Source organism: Plectropomus leopardus, chromosome 1 (assembly GCF_026936395.1).
Source record: "Plectropomus leopardus strain MGB_pleo_1.0 chromosome 1, ASM2693639v1, whole genome shotgun sequence".
NCBI classification, from domain to species: domain Eukaryota; kingdom Metazoa; phylum Chordata; class Actinopteri; order Perciformes; family Serranidae; genus Plectropomus; species Plectropomus leopardus.
Genome location: NC_142176.1, coordinates 31,517,921 through 31,537,359, shown reverse-complemented (window position 1 = coordinate 31,537,359; position 19,439 = coordinate 31,517,921). Strand labels below are relative to the sequence as shown.

At 40.0% G+C, this 19,439-nt stretch overlaps 2 protein-coding genes and 1 pseudogene across 4 annotated transcripts; 1 reads left to right on the top strand and 2 right to left on the bottom strand.

The window, feature by feature from the left end:
* The first annotated feature begins 802 nt into the window (after positions 1-802).
* Positions 803-3,254, top strand: LOC121944187 (UDP-glucuronosyltransferase 2A3 pseudogene; annotated as a pseudogene). Of its 2 annotated transcripts, none has more exons than XR_015776977.1 (2): positions 803-937; positions 1,638-3,254. The product of XR_015776977.1 is annotated as a UDP-glucuronosyltransferase 2A3 pseudogene, transcript variant X2 (transcript). The 2 variants fall into 2 exon arrangements; XR_015776976.1 differs by lacking the exon at positions 803-937 and adding an exon at positions 1,455-1,502.
* Positions 3,255-3,932: 678 nt separating this feature from the next.
* Positions 3,933-9,212, bottom strand: LOC148190445 (uncharacterized). The gene is made up of 10 exons (XM_088080021.1): positions 8,037-9,212; positions 7,904-7,939; positions 7,496-7,795; positions 7,095-7,415; positions 6,838-6,933; positions 6,460-6,484; positions 6,229-6,311; positions 5,711-5,741; positions 5,432-5,496; positions 3,933-4,864 (listed from the first exon to the last, which is right to left on the bottom strand). Exons 1-10 carry the CDS (start codon positions 8,083-8,085, stop codon positions 4,758-4,760), a joined length of 1,113 nt encoding a protein of 370 aa, XP_087936147.1. The 5' UTR covers positions 8,086-9,212; the 3' UTR covers positions 3,933-4,757.
* Positions 9,213-9,358: 146 nt separating this feature from the next.
* On the bottom strand, positions 9,359-18,296 carry chrna3 (cholinergic receptor, nicotinic, alpha 3). Its single transcript, XM_042514821.2, has 6 exons — positions 17,912-18,296; positions 17,319-17,458; positions 14,096-14,140; positions 11,825-11,934; positions 10,307-11,510; positions 9,359-10,198 (listed from the first exon to the last, which is right to left on the bottom strand). The coding sequence occupies exons 1-6, from the start codon at positions 17,970-17,972 to the stop codon at positions 10,070-10,072; spliced, it is 1,689 nt and encodes a 562-aa protein (XP_042370755.1). The 5' UTR covers positions 17,973-18,296; the 3' UTR covers positions 9,359-10,069.
* Positions 18,297-19,439: the final 1,143 nt, after the last annotated feature.

Sequence of the window (19,439 nt, the reverse complement as noted above, 5' to 3'; positions counted from 1 at the left end):
TCTGCATGGACATGCGTTCAAATTACAGCTGGAAAGAGCAACAAAGGCACCAACAGCACCAACATGCTGTCAGTGACAAAATCTGGTTGTCTCAATACAGAAACTTTAAATAAAAAATGGTAAACAAAACAAACACAGGGTGAGATGGGTCCCTGAGAATGCTTTGCACTTTCCTGAAACAGTGGGAATGTGTACAAATCTTCCAGGGAGGGGAGAGGGCAGCCAATAATTTTCTGGGCCGTGGTGACGACCCTCTGGAGCTCTTTCCTGTCTGCAGCTGTGCAGCTGGAGAACCACACACAGATGCAGTAGGTCATAATGCTCTGTATGGAGCAATGATAGAAGGACATGAGCAGAGTTGGTAGGCTAATTACTGAGAACTCTCAGGAAGTGCAGGCTCTGCTGTGCCTTCTTGATGGTAGCAGTGGTGTTGACGTTCCAGCTGAATTCATCTTCTATGTTAACACCCAAAAACTTGAAGTCTGAGACCCTCTCCACGCAGTCCCTGCTGATGAGCAGGGGCTGAATGCCCGTTCCTTTCCTCTTAATGTCTATGATCAACTCCTTAGTCTCACTACTGTTCAGGACCAGATTGTTTTCTGTGCACCACACAGATGGCTGAGAAGAAGACAGGTTCAGGCAGGTTTCAAAAACAAAGCAAAAAACTCCTAGAATCTTCACCAAAAAAATAAATAAATAATTAAGATGACAGCCATGATGTTGCCACAGAAGGGTTCACAACAAACTGGCAAAGAGGAAAGCTGGGCTTAAATGAGGTAGCTTGCAATCAGAGCTGCAGGTGTGTGAGGAGTTCAGCTGCAGAACAGAATGTATCCACGCCCAGCCTAAGACACACACAGACAGGGGAAACAAACTGGGGACAAACATTCAACAAGAAGGGACTGGAAAACACTAGAAAAACAAGGGGAAAGACAAGGTACTGCAGATACTAGCATCCAGAAGAGTCTGGCAGAAAACAACTGAGACAAACAACAATCAACTTAAATAGACTTTGGCATCAAAATATACAAGTAATAATGCAGTCTGGATTTATTTGGCATTGTTTGTGGTTTATTAGGATCTTTGGCTGATATTTCGATATAAGACACATTATTTGGATCACATTGGCTCTGCCCCAAAGGATCAAGGACTTTACATCTTATTGGTGGTTTTGAACAAGCATACCTTCAAAAATTCTCCTCTAAGCAAGTCATTGACTATAAATGTGAAACACTGAATACATCAGTCGACTTAAATATAAAAAACAGAACAGAATTCATGCAAGAAGGCACAAACAAGTAGCTGTAACACATTTCAGCCCACAGCTTTAACAAAAAGACCATGTTGTGTCCATTCCTGAAGAAAAGCCCAGAAAAAAGATTATCCATAATCCACTTATGTAAGCTTTCCTGGAATTTGTAGTTATGTATTCAGTGGTACCTCCAGTATTTCACACCAACATCTCAGCAGATGCATGGCCAAAGCTACTTCATGTAAAAGAGGTATGAAATAGATCACATTGTATGTAATTCAGTATCACTGAATTTGCCTAATATAGAAATGACTTTGTTTTACGGTATTTTTATGGAATTTAAAGAACTTATCCAGAGCATGCTGTTTTGTTTTTTTCCTGCCAGGTTTAAGATGCCTTCTCAAGGAAATCCAACTTTTATTCTCTTTTTATCTATCGTGTTCTTGTTGTGGAGAATCTGTTATGGGGGGAAGATTTTAATCGTTCCTTTAGAGGGAAGCCACTGGGTGAACATGGACATCATGATCAAAGCGCTCCACTCTCGAGGACACTCTGTCGATGTGGTCCGAACCAATCAAAGCTGGTACATCCAGGACGGCTTTCCACACTACAAGACGATCACAGTTCCTGTCACTGAGGCCTTTAATCATGACTTCATTAACCCAATCCTGAAAAAGATCATTGTTATTGAAAGAGGAGAGAGCTCATTTCTGAGTTTTGCTAGTTTGCAGGCTGAGATGTTTACTGCTATGTTTAACATGCACAGAATAATGTGCAAAATGGCTACTAACATGCTTGGAGATAGAGACATGATGAATAGTTTGAAGGAGAAAAAATATGACCTTGTTCTTACTGACCCGGCATGGGGTGCAGGTATATTGTTGGCTCATGCTCTTAAGATACCTCTGGTCTATAATGTACGGTGGATAACTAGTGGAGAGGGACATATGGCCATTGCACCTTCTCCTTTGTCTTATATCCCAGTGACCGGCTCAGGACTGTCAGACAAAATGACCTTCATACAAAGAATCAAAAATCAAATTTTCTCTCTCATTTGGCAAGCTCAGGATAGATTTTTAATCCACCCTCAGTATCAATCTGTTTGTGATAAGTTCTTTGGCCCAGAGGTCAGATATAGTGACTTATTACAGGGAGCAGACCTGTGGCTGATGAGAGTGGACTTTGTGTTTGAGTTCCCTCGTCCCACCATGCCTAATGTTGTCTATATCGGAGGGTTCCAATGTAAACCTGCAAAACCTCTTCCCGAACACCTGGAGGAGTTTGTGCAGACTTCTGGAGAACATGGATTCATCATGATGTCTCTGGGGACTTTTGTGAGTGAATTTCCTGCTGACCTAACAAACTACATCGCTGCAGCTTTCGCTAAATTACCTCAGAAAGTCATCTGGAGGCATAAAGGTGAAAGACCGACCACTCTGGGCAACAACACTTTGATAGTAGACTGGATGCCACAGAATGATCTTTTAGGACATCCCAAGATGAAACTTTTTGTGGCTCATGGAGGAACAAACGGGGTTCAAGAAGCTATTTACCACGGAGTCCCAGTTGTGGGTCTGCCCTTGTTTTTCGACCAATATGACAACCTGCTGCGTCTGCAAGAGAGAGGAGGGGCTAAGATCATTACATTAGCCTCAGTGGACAAAAACAACAACTTCCTGAAAATCATTCAGGAAGTCCTGAATGAGCCCTCCTACAGGATGAACATGCAGAGACTCTCCAGGCTGCACAGAGATCAGCCAATAACCCCGTTGGAGAACGCCCTCTTCTGGTTAGAGTTTGTTATGAGACACAAAGGTGCAGCTCACCTGAGAACAGAGTCCTACAAAATGCCATGGTATTCCTATCACTCTGTAGATGTGCTTCTGTCTTTTCTGGCTGCTGCTGGGGCGATCACTTCCCTCGCTCTTGTATTTTGCAGATTTGCATGTCTTGAGAAAAGCTTGAAAAGAAAAAAACTAATAAAAAATGACTAGACACTGAACTCTGTTCTTGTTCACTGAAATAAATTTCATTACATTTTCATAAAACAAAAACACAACCATTAAACACTTCTGGAAAAAGTCCCCCTTTACGTGCAACAGGGGAATTATGTATGGGTTGCATATCTGAGCCTTTACTGAATAAAAGGAAGTTGTTCCTTTTTTCCTGTGTAAGATAAGGTTTACAGCAGTACAAAAATGACTCCAAAGGATATGCTCTTTAGTGTACCTTTTATGTTCAGAATGAAAAATGACACTAAAAACATTAACATGGCTCACAGTTAAAACCTCTGTGTACAGAAGTTAAATATTCACAGCAATGCACACTGCTGCTCCCTATTTTTCGATTACAAAGTCCCATCTCCATTCTTTCCATCAGCTCCTCTGTTGTATTTCCCCTAGGAGCAGCAGCAGTAATGGGAAAGGGGAAGAAAGCAGCAGTGACAGATATATTGGATGCTCCTCTTTATTGGTAGCTCATCAGCTGAGGAACATGGTTAGTCATTACAGTCACTGCTGCTGATGGAGTGCCTTTCTTATCAGATAAGGTCAATGAAGTCTTTGGTTGAACTTTCATGAGGGGAAGCTCTCTGGTAACAGCTGCTGCAGGCATCTACTATACTAGAGCACTAATGAGACAATGCTGAAAAATCACAAAATGAGACAACAAAAACAGAGGGTTGGTGTATACAATTTATTGTCCATGTATTTATCCATATATGTTTAACATGGATATTGGGTAAAACCACCTGCACACATACAAAGCCTAAGAACTAACACATAAAATTAACACATGCAATCCTTTTTTATAATGGCAACATTTAATATTTCTATTTATGGCTTGTGAGATACAAATATCCTGAAATCAAAAGGAGTTAGATTGTTTTCTAATTATTCTTGCAGCACCTTTGCTGAGGATGATCAGGTTCTTCTTAAATCTCAAATCTTAAATTTAAAGTCCCCCCTCCACACACTTTTAAGGAATACTTAATCCACAAAATGACAATTTGTATCTCAGTTAATGAATTATTTTGTGAAGAAAACTATTTTTCTTGCCTGAAGCCATGCTGAACAGCTAACATATTGAATGGGGACTACATTTAACAACAGCAAACTATATCAAAACATCAGTTGCACGATAATTCTACTATAATTGCTGTCAAAACTTTAAATATGCTTATCTAAACTGATCTCTGTACTGACATGTCCACTCTGTGCTGGAGGTTTCAGGTTTCTTTGCTGGTCAAAGTTACCCTGTCGATATGCGTTCCATATCAGACAGTGATTAGCTTTCATGTTTGTGATGCACCTAATCAAGTTCGCCTGATCTAAATTTGAATATCATTTCATGTAAAGCACACAGACAGCACCCCCTCAGTACAGGATTGTGAAAACACATCTCTAACGACAATCTTTGAACATGCACCAGTCAGTATAGTCAAGGTCATTCATTTTAGGGTATATGAGCACAAGGAAAAACATATTTCTGAATGGGGGGTGAAAAGTTACGCATGACTGAAATTACAATCCACAGAGCCCTGGTTATAGCGTTTCTTCTGTCTGACTGACTTGGCATACACACATGATGGATCTGGTCCTACAGGGGGATCATCTGTGGATGAGAAGGTCACAGTTCATATGAAGCCCTGTGGTAAATGTTTTTAGGCTTTTGTACATTCACTTTTGGTTCTTTGAAGCTTTCTTTTCACGTCATGAACAGAATTAGCTCTCATGAGTCGGAGAGCATGCTGGGAAATGCTACTCATATCTGTGCAGTTATTTCAAATGAAGATGTGGTTTTCCTGTAAGATACACTGAACTATCAGAAAGCTTGCTCTTCTGAAATAACAAGGCAGCAACATAATGCATTATGCCTTCTAAACTCTCTCATGGTTTACTATTCTTATTTCTGTCACGTTGACTTGTCAGTGATCAGTGTAAGCGAAAAAAACACACACCCAAAAAAGAACAAATGATGCATTTGCACATCTGAATTAGCCTACTTTGCTTTACTCACCATGTCTGAGAAAACTGAATTATACTGATTAATTTTACAGGCCTACCTTTGAAACGAAAAAGATTTTAGTTGCCGCTCATCTGACCATTATCAGTCATCTTCATGATCATCGATATGCAAAGAGAAACTACTCCTGTAATAAAGTAGGTTATTATGACTTACCAGCAACACTGTACACATAATCTTCAGAGTAAGTGAAGTCCCCGTCAACCGCAGCATTCTGATACCTGAAAAAAATCAATAATACTAAACATTTATTTAGAGCAAATTTAAGTTAATCTATTTCAATATCAGAAGTCTGTTTTATTTAGCAAATTATTTTTTCTCATGCTGTTTAAAATATTACATCTTTATAATATGACAAAATAAAGCACATTTTACTTGCCACATGCAGAAACGTGACATAGAAATTATTTGTAATAAGTGAATCCATATTCTTACTCTTCTTCCTCCTCCATGCTGAAAGAGTTTCCTTATAAAAGGGAGAAAACAAGATTTTAGAATACATTAAAGTGAGACATGGGAATAATTACTTTCTATTATCACTTTATATTTTTTCATGTCAACCTAATCAGCAATTTTTTATATAGTACTATTCTTAAGAAAGTCACAGTGCTTTGGCAATCACCACAAGATATGTCATGATGAAAATAATTTGAACAAACTAAGCAGACAAAATAAGAGCTTCAATTCTTCTTTAAGAACTGACCATGTGGATGGATGTAAAAGCCATAATCATTCATGCATTTAAGGTTTTAATCCACATTAGGAGATCATAGATTTTTTTTTATTTATTCTTTTTTAAATATGGAGGTGTTCCTAATGTTTTATACAGCCTGATAGAAGAGGCCTGTTGTTTTTAAACAGACCAGAATGTAGCTGGATAACATTTCCTAAGTCGTAATTACATTACAATCTCCCCAGAGTATGCCTTTACTGTAATTCCTTTTCCAACACACCATCTTGTTCTTCCAGATCCTCCTCCTCTGACTGCACCGGCTGTTCCTCCACCATGTCTGCATCTGACTGGTGACTTGCTGCACTATAAGACAACACAAATCAACTCAACATTGGCAGAACGGTGGCAGATCCTGTTATGAATCCTTCCTGTATCAAGTATATTTTAGGTCACTATAAACATCCTGCATCTATAAACCTGACAGCATCAATGAGACTGGATCAAAACTCACCATGAATCGCACAAAGCTGAGCAGCCTAAAATAGGAAAACAAAACACATACTTTTAAAGTAAAATGAAAATGCTGTTATGCCCTATGACACTGTTAAAACAACCAAATAAACCAATCAAAGAAGCTCTTAGGTGATGCAGCACACCTGGGCAGATCTACAGAGGGAAATAAGACAACAGCAAAGAACACACACAGCTGTAACACATGCATACTATGTATGATGTGCTTGGTGTGACAAGCCAGTGTCATACAGTCTAGAAGTAACATCTGAATACTAATAACAGATCTTTTTGTCACTGAATAAAAATACTACTCTACCACAAAAAAACTAACTCTAAAATTAAGTGATTTGTCTTTCAGAGACTGTGATCATCTGACCTTGTTTGTTGATCCACCACAGTGACAGACCCAGTAATAACATCAGGAACAGGACTGCCACTCCACAAGAGGCAATCAGTCGGAAATGCAAACTTACTGGAAAGCAAAAACACACACGATAAACCTGATTGTTTCTCAAAAGCTTTTTTTCAACCATTTGAAAAGAAAAAAATCCTACTGAAAATTAAAGTCCTATCTAAAGCTCTGAAGCTTTTAAATTTTTGTTTATTACATTCATGAGCAGTTGACACACTCACCTTTTACCTCGAGTAACACTGCATTATTCCCATAGAGTGTTTTCTCATGTTCTTGGATGCATTTTGATGGCAGCACCACACAGCTATAATGACCAGCATCCCTCATGACGACACCTTTGATGCTGAAAGTCGCCTCCATCTGGGTGACATTGAATGCCTGCACCTGGAGGATAGCCTCATCCCTTCTCAGGTAAGAGTGGATGAGTTTGCATTCACCGAGTGTTTGCAGGTTGTCAGAAACAGTACATCTGAATGCTGCATCGTCACCCTCTCTGACAGTGGATGGCCCAGCTACTGAAATATCTGCAGGGAGAAAATTGGCTGTGCAGCAGGAAAGAAAGAATGAGTGGAGAGAGAAATAATACTGACATATTTGCTTTCAAAGGGATGAAAATCCTTACATATCACCAGAATCTGAATGACATTGTGTCCTCTCCTGACTACTTTGGGAAGCGAATCATTCCTTATGGAGTGAACACAGCTGTAGTTCCCACTGTGATGAAGACCAACTTTATCTATCATGAAGGAAGTATCATACTGATCCGGCTTCTGCGTCTTTTTAATGATCCAATGGTCATCCTTACATAAATAGACATAAACTGTGATCTTACTCTTGAACCCAAATGTGCTGCAGATTACATAAAGGTCACTGTTCTCGCTGATGGTTTTCTGTTGGGCCAGGATCTTTGCAGGAAAAATATCTGCAACAGTTGGTTGATAAAACAGATATAGACAAATTAACAAATGATACAATGCAAAACATATTGAGAATACAGCAAACGGGTGTCTTCTCCTAAACAAAAGCTCACCATTAGTTTGGCTTGTGACCTGATTTGCGAGAGCACCTTGAAGAAGAAAAAAGGCAAATTAATCCCCTCTCCTAAAATTCATTATGAATACCAACAATTAAAGAGTTAAACATATAAATTGCAATGTACTTACACAGAAGAAAGGTGATTCTATTCATGATTATATGCAATGTGACACCCATCGACTCCAGAACACCTTATGAAACCCCTGTGAAAGCACCTATCACCTTCTTGTCTACACCCACAGACGCTCTCAAAGACTAAACTTGCATAAAGAACCACTTCCTTTTCATTCTGTGGTTTCTGATATTTTTTACTTTTGTTCTAAAATGAAACATCATCAGTTAAAAATGTCTTCTTGCACACTTTTACAGAGGCAGGTAAAACTTCTCAAAAGGACACGTCACAAAATATTCACAGATACCTTTAAAAGCTCCTTCACTTTATACATCATATCGTATCTCTTGGGCAGATCTCCTGCCCTCCTGCAGATCAGCCACACACAAGTTCTGAGTGAGCTTTAATTAAATTCATTAGCCAGGGGTTTCTTATCAGATGTGACAGAGAGCTAATACAGTATCTGTCTGTGCTTCCCTGCCAGCGTTCAATTAAATATAGACTGGATTTTCTTGGAATCACATAGCTCGCCATCTGCTTTGATTTTTACTTGAATAAAATGAATCAGACAGTGACATATTGAGACTCAGACCCCATGCAGGACGCTTAGAGTCTTTTCAGAACTGATACTCACATTACACATAGTAGATCTCGTCTTTCTGGTTGCTTGTACCTAACATTGGGACTGTGGAGTTAAGTGTAATATCCATCAGCACATTTAATCCATAACTAGAGTAAAATTAAAGGCACCACATATGTCATTAAGTACATGTGAGTAATTTGACTCTTAACCCTCGACGGCATCAGACCTGTGGTGTAAGTACTAGCTGCTAAGAGGCAGTGTGGTGTAGTAAGAGCAGAAAATTGTATTTTAGCCAGGAAGGATGGTTAGATGAAGAAAAGAGAGCAATCCAATAAGGTCCTTCATCACTCACTCTCTATATTGATTGTGATCCAATAAGCTGAGTTAGCTCCAAGGGGGCACAGAGGATGTGGAACAGAGTAATAAACGGAGCTTCAGTGGCCTCCTCCAAATTGCATCTACATCCCACAGCTTTTGTTACCAGTGTCAGAAATATTATTAGTTTAGAGAAACCACAGATACAATAGATTTCCCCTTAAACCTTTATATGACTTTTTAAAAGATTTATTTACAGAAATATGGGAGTAAAACAGTCCTAAGATGTGTGCATTTCGAGATGATTTTTCTCTTTGCACATGAAATTCTTTAAATATCAAATTGGTCCAAAAAAAAATTAGAGATGTAATTTTCTCATGTCACCCTTTTCGAGAGGGTCACGCTGTCCAGATCAAACAGCATTTTATGCCTTAAACACATAAAGTGCTAAATTTCTTTTATTAAATGTTACAACTGGGAAGATGATACAACAGAGGTGATGACAAAATGGTTGGCATACCCCTTTAAAACAGTCAGAGCCTTGTAATCATATGTAGTAGCAAAGAATCACCACATGATGTCACTGTTTGAACATAGTCACCATCATTCTCTCAGAAAACATGAATTCAGCAGGGTAAACCAACATATATAGTTTTGGCATGGCACTCAACGTGGAATTAACATTTAAATAAGAAAATGTAAAAGCTTTTCTTGTATAAAACATGATGATATTTTATTTGAATATTGAGCTTTCTGGTGGTTGCATTTGTCCCTGTATGTACATAACATAAAAGTAGGTGCCTCAAGATCACTCTTCCCATTTATTACTCTTCAAAATAATTTATCCTACAAGGGTGCAGCTTTGGCATTGCAGATTATATTGCCATTTACAACAGAAATATTTTGTACAAAATGAAATGACTAACCACTAAGGTCCTTACCATTGTTAGTTAACCGCGTCCTCAGCGAGAGAGTCCTTTCCACTTCCTCACCCAAAAAAATCATCTAATCTGTGAAAACACAGTCACTAAACCAGTCATCTTTTCTTCTTGACCCTGGATCCACTCCGTATTTCCTCTGTCTGAGCCGTGGTGAGAATCACATTTGTTATATATGCTGTGCAGTTCAAACAGTATTGAGTATATGTTTCTTCAAATGTCATCCCCAAGTAACAGAGGCTGGAGGAAGAGACCAGCTGTTCCCAGGATGCACACAAGGACAAAAACCCAAAGGAAGATCCTGTCGATAACCATGGCAACGTACTTCCAGTCATCCTGAACCTGAGAGATCAAAGTGAAAACATTTTCAGTGATGTCAGAGCTTCTTTGAAAGCAAATTTCCCATTACAGTTTAAAATCTAAAATGCTTTTATGATTATGAGCACTCACCTCCTTTGCTTCATTCTGTAGTCTCATGTTCTCTGCTATGTATTTGACACTCTCAATAGCCTCCCTGACTTCAGGTGAAAGCGGCAACAGGGACATTATTCCTCCATCCAGAGATTCTGAGCTGGAGCACTGACTCCCCCCTCCGACCCCAACAGCACTGCCTCCAGTCAGCGCCCCCAGGCTGCCCAGTCCTCCACTCCCTCCCCCAGAGTCTGTGGGCAGTTTGGTGGATCTCTGATGCCAGCAGCAGTTGCATCGGCCCTCCGAGCACGAGAGCGCGGAGCCTGCACCTTTGACCGAGTCTCCACTTAAGTTATTGAGATTGGAGAGCTCTGTAACATTGTTGAAAAGCCGTTGGCGGTTTGTCAGGCTGGACACCACGCTGGAGGCCAGGGCCTGAGGCTTGTGCTGCTTCTGCAAAGTACCTGAAGAATGAATGGCACAGGGCCTTGAATGTAATGCCTGAGCACTGCTGGCTGCTGCCACCTTCTCAGGGTCCCTCTCTGGTCTAGTCATAAACATCACCCTGGGCAGCAGCCCCAGGAACACAGTCCGCACCCAGCAGGGCATAGTGTGGGTCTTTGGTGTGCGGTAGTGGACATTTAATACAAAGACAGTGATGACAATAGAGAGGGTGACGAAGATCATAGTGAAGAGGAGGTACTCGCCAATCAGGGGGATGACTAGAGAGGTGGAGGGAATGGTCTCTGTTATGACAAGAAGGAAGACAGTTAAAGACAGCAGGACGGAGATACACAAGGTGACTTTTTCGCCGCAATCAGATGGCAGATAGAAGACAAGCACAGTGAGGAAGGAGATGAGGAGGCAGGGGATGATCATGTTGATAGTGTAGAAAAGTGGCAGACGGCGGATGTACAAAGAGTAAGTGATATCCGTGTAGATTTCCTCACAGCAGTTGTACTTTATGTCGTGTTTGTAACCAGGGGCGTCAATGATTGTCCACTCCCCACTCTCCCAGAAGTCCTTGAGGTTGATGGTTGAGCCAATGAGCACCAGATCGATCTTTGCCTTGTCGTATGTCCAAGAGCCAAACTTCATGGTGCAGTTTTGGTAGTCAAAGGGGAAGTAAGTGACGTCAATCTTGCAGGAGCTCTTGAATATGGCTGGAGGGATCCAGGTAACATCGCCATTGTAACGAAGCAGGGCCTTTGTTTTGTCATCAACCTGGAAATCTCCGACTGCACTGTAGAGAGAGAAAGAGTAAGAGAATAAAAGAGGAAGACAGAGTCACTGAAGATTAAACTGTGCAATATAATCAATTGACTATTGTGCCATGAAGATATTAATTAAAAAAGATGCCTTGTGGTTTCAGTGTATTGCACCTTTCGATGTCCCTTACACGCTCCCTTAAGAATATGCAAAACAAAAAAATGACCCATGCAAAATGAGCAATGGAGAATGATAAAGCTTGTCATTGCTCGGCAATCCTTTATTGCATATGCACCCAACGATCAATGGAGATGTTGAGCCAGGCTTTTAATTTGTTGTCAGGCTCACTTGTTGTAGAGCACAATATCTGGCTTCCATATCCTGTTGGACGGCACTCGGATAAACTCGACTCCTCCAAAATCCCTTGGATTCCATCTGAGTTTGTAGTCATTCCAGATCTGAAAAACAAAACAGAATGATTAATCTGCACTTAAAACAATTCAGAGAAATTACTCTGTCAGACAAATATTGGACAAATTAATAATCAAATAAATGATCTGGCTCAATCACGAAAAGTGAAGGGATCACCAACCAGCCCTGACTATAAAACTACATATATATTATCATATTCCATAAAAAAAAGTATACCCATTTCACTCAAAACCACAAATATCCACCTCTTGGCACTAGAGGAAATGCCAGGGGATCACCAAAGTCATTATCAAGCATCCTCTGGGGACCATATGTCAATGCATCTGACAGCCTGAGAATGCATTACTAGAGAGAAATGTCCCTTCAAAACCAACCCAGTTGCAAATGCCAGGATGCTACTTCTGCAAGTATTATTGTGGCAAGTGCATTCTTTCCATCCAAGCAGTTTCATCACAACAACTCAGTCGTAAACAGCTTCATAAAGCTACAAAACTGACATAAAAGCAAGAGGCTACAAATTGTTTCCTCCCGGTGATTATCTTTTACTAAACAAATCTACTCTGACTGATTTTAAACCCATTCTCTTGTAAAATGTCCCTCATAAAAACAAAGAGAAGTCACCATTTCCAACTGCCATATAAATAGAGCTTACAGTGTGTAGTCTGAGAGAAGATACAGCAGACCACAATTTACAGTGTGTTTTATGGACCTTTTGGCCACTGATTCTGACCCTCTCTTGAGGACAGCCAGTGATCCTCATGTCACTCATAAAGCAACCTCAGTATGCTATAACCATTTTCAGGTTCATACTTGGATTTAAGGTTTCTACCAGAACATGTTAGTATGCTTTTTCCGTCAAAAAAATATTTCTCTCAATTCTGTTCCAGCACCTGTCTCTTTAAGCCTTCCATCCAAAAAAAGCCCAGTCTGCTCCAACTAATCATTTCCGTTTCTGGGTCTTCCATATAGCTGCAATTCTATACTGACATTGCAGCTGTGGAATGACTGCAATGGAGAATAGAAGCTTTCAACACGACTGGACAAGTTCCAATAGGAAGATGATTCCAAATAGGGGAAAAATGAACAACATCAGCATCAGGATTACACTGATGCAAGCATGTAGCTAAACGTAGCAGTGTAGGGCTACTTGTAGTCAGGATATATTTGTGTGTAACACACCTACTCAAGTTAAAAATCACCTATAAAAGCTTCTAAGCATAACAAAACATGTTCCAGCAGGAATATGATCCAAATGGAGGAGTAATGGGCAGCATCAGAGACCAACATTCCAGTTTTCCCCAATGTCAGTTTGTAGCCTAATGTAGCAGGGTAGGCTGTTTAAACACTTGCAGTAGTGTGCCTGGTGCAGATGCCCATATAAAAATATCAGTCACAAGCCAACATCAGCTTGTCTCGAAAGTAGAAAAAAAAGTTGGAAAAAATCAATGAGCTTGAGGCTTTTGCTCACAGGGATTAGTTTTATATATATGTTTGCTTAATTAGCTGAAACTTTGGTCACATTTAATTGGAATATCCGGCTTTGTAATATTAAATACATAACCGATAATAAGGAAAAGCATAATAAGTCCCCTTTAACTAGAATGTATCTACAGTATATTGTAAAATTCAGATGAATAACAGGGGAAATGCAGGCTACACTCTGTTGTTTGTACATTGCTTAGAAAGCCTCCAAAACAAATATAAAAATAAATAAACACACATTAAAATAAATGAAACAGCTTCAACTCTCAGCACCAAAGCCAAATTACAACTCAACCCTTTAACATGAACATGCCCCCACCACAGATGTGGTATTCGCTCAGCACTTGTAATGTGGGACCTGGAGATCTGCCCTGGCTCATTTGGTTCATATCTGGGTCACAGCACTATACATCTAGGCAGCAGAAACACTGTGTTGGACTAAGTAAAAACAAATCCATCAAGCTATACAGCATGTCTTGACACCGTTGAGGTTAAATTAGGTTCAATCTTACAGGTTCAGTGTGCTGCAAATGCTGAGAAATCTCAGTGCATGTGGTTTATTAGGATCAATGTGTTTTAGCCTCCTCCCATGAATAATTCAATTTGTCAGTCTAGTCCCAAAGAATCATGTATGACAGAAAACAGGATCCATACTTGATGTCCTTGCTCAAGGTCCATTTGCACAGTCAAGCACCGCAAACTTACATGTCTCAGCCAAAGATTTGTCTCCATGATCTGATTGACTTCATCCTGGGAAACAGAGCAGAATTGATAATGAAGACATTTAAGCAAAGAAAAATAAAAAGAATGCATGTTAACATCTTAAAGTTAAAACAGGAAGAACACTGTCACAGGCGATCATCCAATTTACCACTGAAGATTGTTTGTGTGCTTTCCGCAGGGTCAGACCTCTGCGTATCCTGGACAACAGGATTAAGAGATGCACACCTGGGTCCTCTACGCCTGAAACACAACCCACGTGACAGCTGGAGCCAGGGGCTCACAGCACAGCCTTTACTTTTATTTTAACTACTCAGTGATAAAGGTGCAGCAGAGGGACTATGGTGTGTATGTGTGTGTGTGGGACTTAGACCATGCATGAACCAATCTCATGACCCACTGCATTACATTAACTATTCATGTTACCATTCAGTATCCAGGAGAGGTTCGACATGGTTGGTAAGCACAGGTGGACAGAAAGTCGCGGGACAATCGTTATTGGATTATCTTTGGAAGAATGGTAATATTACAGCACTGTCACAGTAAATGCCCACCTTCTTGTGCAACACAAAGGAAATACACCATGTTTTGATTCAGATCAGATTGTGCATTAAATGAAAAGCTACAACCAGTTAAATTGGTTGGCTTAACATAAAGACAGCTAGCCTGTACTTTCTTGGTCAAGCAATACAATTTATAGACTTAAGTTTTGTACTGAATAAACAGACAAGATGTATTGAGCATTTGAGCAGTGGTTCCCAACTGGTCCAGCCTCAGGGTCCAGATTTTTTACTTAGTCATTAGTTCAAATTATCACATATTCAATTTTATTTCACAAAATGTAAACAACACGTTGCCTTGGAACACAAAGAAAAAAGACATATTGCAAGAGTAAATAGAAATGGCACTTCAAAATAAAAGCTTTGTGCCGGAAATCCACTGTACTTCAAAATGTTTTTTTACAAACTTGACACATACATTGCAGTCCATTCAGAATGAAATCACGATCCACTATTGGACCACGACCCACTAGTTGGAACTACTGCATAAGAGAGCTTTAGAGGTGCTGGCAGATTTGTTACTTTTAGAAAGAGTCAGGCTGGCTGTATACCAATGTTTCCTGTCTTTATGTTAAACTAAGCTAACTGACTCCTGGCTATAGCTTCATTATTAATAAAGAGACACAAGACTGGTAAGAATCTTCCCATCTACATCTTGACATAAAATGACTATGAACAATTTCCAAAAATGTCAAGCTATTTCTTAAAAGAACACTCTCTGTTACCACACTGCCACCTCAAGCGTGGAGCCTGTAATATAGCCATGTGATATAATCCCTGATTGCGAGATGATGACTGAGCCACCTTGGGCGATGAGCTATTGATGGTCTAAATGAGCTCATTTAGCGCTGCTGTAATTGGTGTAGGCTGACCAATACCAATTGCATCTGGGTTAGGGCCACCAGGTGTGGGGAGGAAATAATAGTCATCCATCAGCATGGGGTGCGCAGCAGCCTGCTACATCAACTGAGTTAAGGAGAATATAGCAAAATATACTTTATCTCCTTGGCATCTCAAGATCCAGACAGGTCCTCAATACTTATCTAGCTCTTCAGAGAAAGAGAAAAACAAGATTGCCTGTAGGCAACGGGCAAAGAAAAACAGATAGGGATGGACTACAATGTCTCAGACCTTACATTATCCATTCAAACTGTCTAAAACAAACCTTGTGTATAGAGTGCCCCAGGGATGACGTTTTTCCTGTAAGCTGACGTAAGGTTAGTGTTGACCTGGTTCCCTCTTCACAAAGCTTATAATTTTTTGCACTGGATTTTGCATTAGTGCAAAAAATAAGGTCAAACTACACAACAGTCGCGTGACTTAACATCACACCACAACGAGGCTGTAAAGCCATGTTCAGCATGATGAACCTCTGTAGTCTCATTTAGCCACTTGTGAACGACACATAAAAGCTCAAGAAATCAGAAATGGGATATTTACTGACTTATTTTATGCTGTAGAACAAATCGCAGAAGTCTCTTAAGGTTGTATTAACCGCAGTCCTTATTTTAGGCATTTAACAAAAAGAAGTACAGAAAACGTTGTCTTTGAGACGTGGGAACCAGGAGAGCTAAAATACTAACTTAATACCAGGTTTTAAGACTCATTCCTGTGGCAGTCTTACGGCTGCTGCATACACTGTGACACACTTTTATACTACAATTTTTATTGAATATTGCAAATTAAAGAAGTGGTTCAACTTTTCAGGAAATACTTTTAGTATTTATGCCAAGCTAAGCTTATGAGTCTCATTACTGTAGGCAAATCTGCAAATCCGAGGATAGCAAACGACATACCCTACGCAGTCCTTCTCCTCTTGCCTAAACCTACTGCCAATCAAAGCGATGAAGGCAACCAATAGACCCACCGGCCTCTGATGGGGAGAGTGCTACGAGTCATTCCTGTGCTATCCCATTCCCTTTAATTTAAAACAATCTGTTGGACTTTACAGTAGTCTAAGGCTGTGTTCTTGTCAGTAACATGAACACATGATTGAAGTAAAACATTTCAAAAGAGAGCTGCCAAGCATCTCTTTGAGTTATTCAACGTAAGCAGACAAACTGATGTGATAGAGAGCAATACATCCAAGGCTGTTAATTTTGTGAATGAAGCTGTCCTCCCTGTCCAACATGAGCCTCTTGGCTTCATTATTGACATCCGCTCTGGACCTGTCTGAAGCTCTGTCTGCCCCGCCAGTCTGCAGTCAACGAGCTCCGGCGAAACTTGCCGTTAAATCCGGAGGTGCTCATCTGAAGTGGCAGTGATTGAGTGATAGAGGCTGCCTAAACTGAGAGGTACTCAGACAGCTGACATTCCCCATCTTGTCTTGGCTGCAGAAACAGCCAGACTGCCCCTTCTTTCATCTAGTACTTCTCTAAGTGGCAGGGATAAAACTCAGACGTTTCCGATTGCTTCCCAAAAACCTCTTCTCTAACACTTTGTTTCCCAAAGTCCACATATCGACACACATATTCAATTTCTTCTTATGTGCAGACCCTCCACATGTTTCTGGTTCTGTTGCCCTTGTTTTTTTTCCCTCGGGTCATGACTTCTCATTAAGCAGAGTGATTGTGGTTAAGTGGCAGCCAATAAATCACATGAACTACAGACACATGTCACAGAAACAGTGAAAAACCTTTTTCACTCACCACTTTGACCAGCTGTGACATGGACACCTCAAACTGTACGATGACTGGGTCGGTCACATTTTCCACTGGTCGTATATACTGGTTGTAGTTGGAGAATATCACAGAGAAGAGCCGGTGCTCTGCATCTGAACAGGAGCCTCCTGGATGAGAGCAGAGGGTCAGACACGGATCTGTCTCAGCGATGTGTTTTACAGTGCAGCTAGTTACAAGGTGACTAACAGCCTGTTTGTTAGTCATCAGTGCAGGAGAGCAATGTTGCCTGCAATCATGCTGTGCTGGTCTAATATAATTTCGAGGTTCTCCTCAGTTTAAATAATAAAAACTGGCACCAAAATATGCACACTCCTTTAAATAAATAACAACAATAGCTTAAGGTAATCATTTTTACCTTGATTTCCATACTATAAAGCCTAATTTACAAAATGTAGTAATCTAAAATTTCAAGATGCCTATTTTTAATAGCTATTTTTGTTTTACAGTTAGCCAAGAATAACAAGTCCAACATTAACAATGACAATATTAGTAAATACATGCATATATAAGCAACAAGTAAGTAACAATATGTTATGTTAGAGTTGTAGATTATTACTCACCTGGTAGAAGAAACAGGAGGAGGGTACATGTGGGCAAAACGAAGCAGAAAGTGGCTTTCATCCCGTTTCAAATGACAGGTTTAAGTAGTATCCAGGGTCGGCGCTGCGTGGAGCAGACACGAGGGGAAAGTGTGGAGAGTGAAAGCGCGTCCGCAGAGCTGCTCTACAGAGAGCCAAAGAGCAGAGAGAGCAGAGGGAGGCAGTCACACCGAGGCTCACAGTCACTGATAGGAGGCACACTGCACTGCAAAAAAAAGTGCAACCTATAAAGACCTAATCTGATCAAACAAGTAGAAAAACAGGCTCGGTGGTGCGATTTCCTGATTTACAGATCACAGCAGGCTTGTTGGCCATAAATCTGCCCGCGTATTCATTTTGATTGGTTCCTTTAGTTTCCGGAGTCAGGATGTGTTTGCTTTGTTACTACAATCACTGAGGCCACAGATTTTCTTTCAGTCAACCGACTGTAATTACATTTTTCATTTGAACACTCTACAAAAAAAAAAAAAAATCAATCTATGCCTAAAGGTTTAAGGGAGAGAAAAAACAAGCAAACAAACGTATTTTCTAAATCACCTAACTTTGAGCGATGGGGTCCTGCATAAAAGTATTATTTTCCGCAAAAATTATAAGTTTTTGGTTATTTGACATGAGATAATGGTCTGAAATGGGCGGAGCTACCCTTGGAAAAAGGTGATGTCACACACTTTGTGTGCCAATCAGGATTTGACAGCATTTGGATCAGATCTGATGATAATTTGTGGGCATTTATTACAGGCTTTTTTTTTTTTTTTTTTTTAGTGTTACTTATTTTGTTATTTATTTAAGACATGGACATTTGTTCCTTCCAGGCACTAATTGATGCTTGAAAATTTGTGAGAATGCTGGAAATAAAGTCTGACCCCTCCACAATGTTGAAATGAAACCTACACACCTTGGCAGTGTACCGCCAATGGTATTGATGAAACAAATAAGCTGATTTTTTGAGTATTAAACTCTAAACAAAAAATACTGGTGTTTTGTTTTAGGATGATGTTGTTTATTTAGTCATGAATACAAAATGTTATAAAAAAAAAAATTCAAAGGCAATGAACATGGATCCAGAAAAAATTCAGACATTTTAGCCAAGATGTCCATATTAAATCCCCAAATAGCCACCGCTTCATCAAATAAGATCAATACCCACTGCATGTGTGCCACTGGGTTGGGGTTTCCTTAGTGGCAGTTTATAAGCATAACAGAACTGACTGATTGATTATTGATTTTGGTTCCTGTTATTTATTTTTCCTTTAAAAATATGTCAATATCTGCAGCTCAGCCCACTTCTAATTGGGATATAGCTCTGTCTTTGACTCTGCCCTCCTTTATCTTTCTTCATTGTCAGTTCAAAGAAGCATATTTCCTTCCTTCAGTCAGCAGGGTGGCTCAGTGGTTTGACAGCTCTGTCCTTCAGCCGGATGAAGGAGAGGTCCAAGTGCTATTCGGCAAACATCCACTATGCTCAAGTGCCCTCAGATGATAAATAATT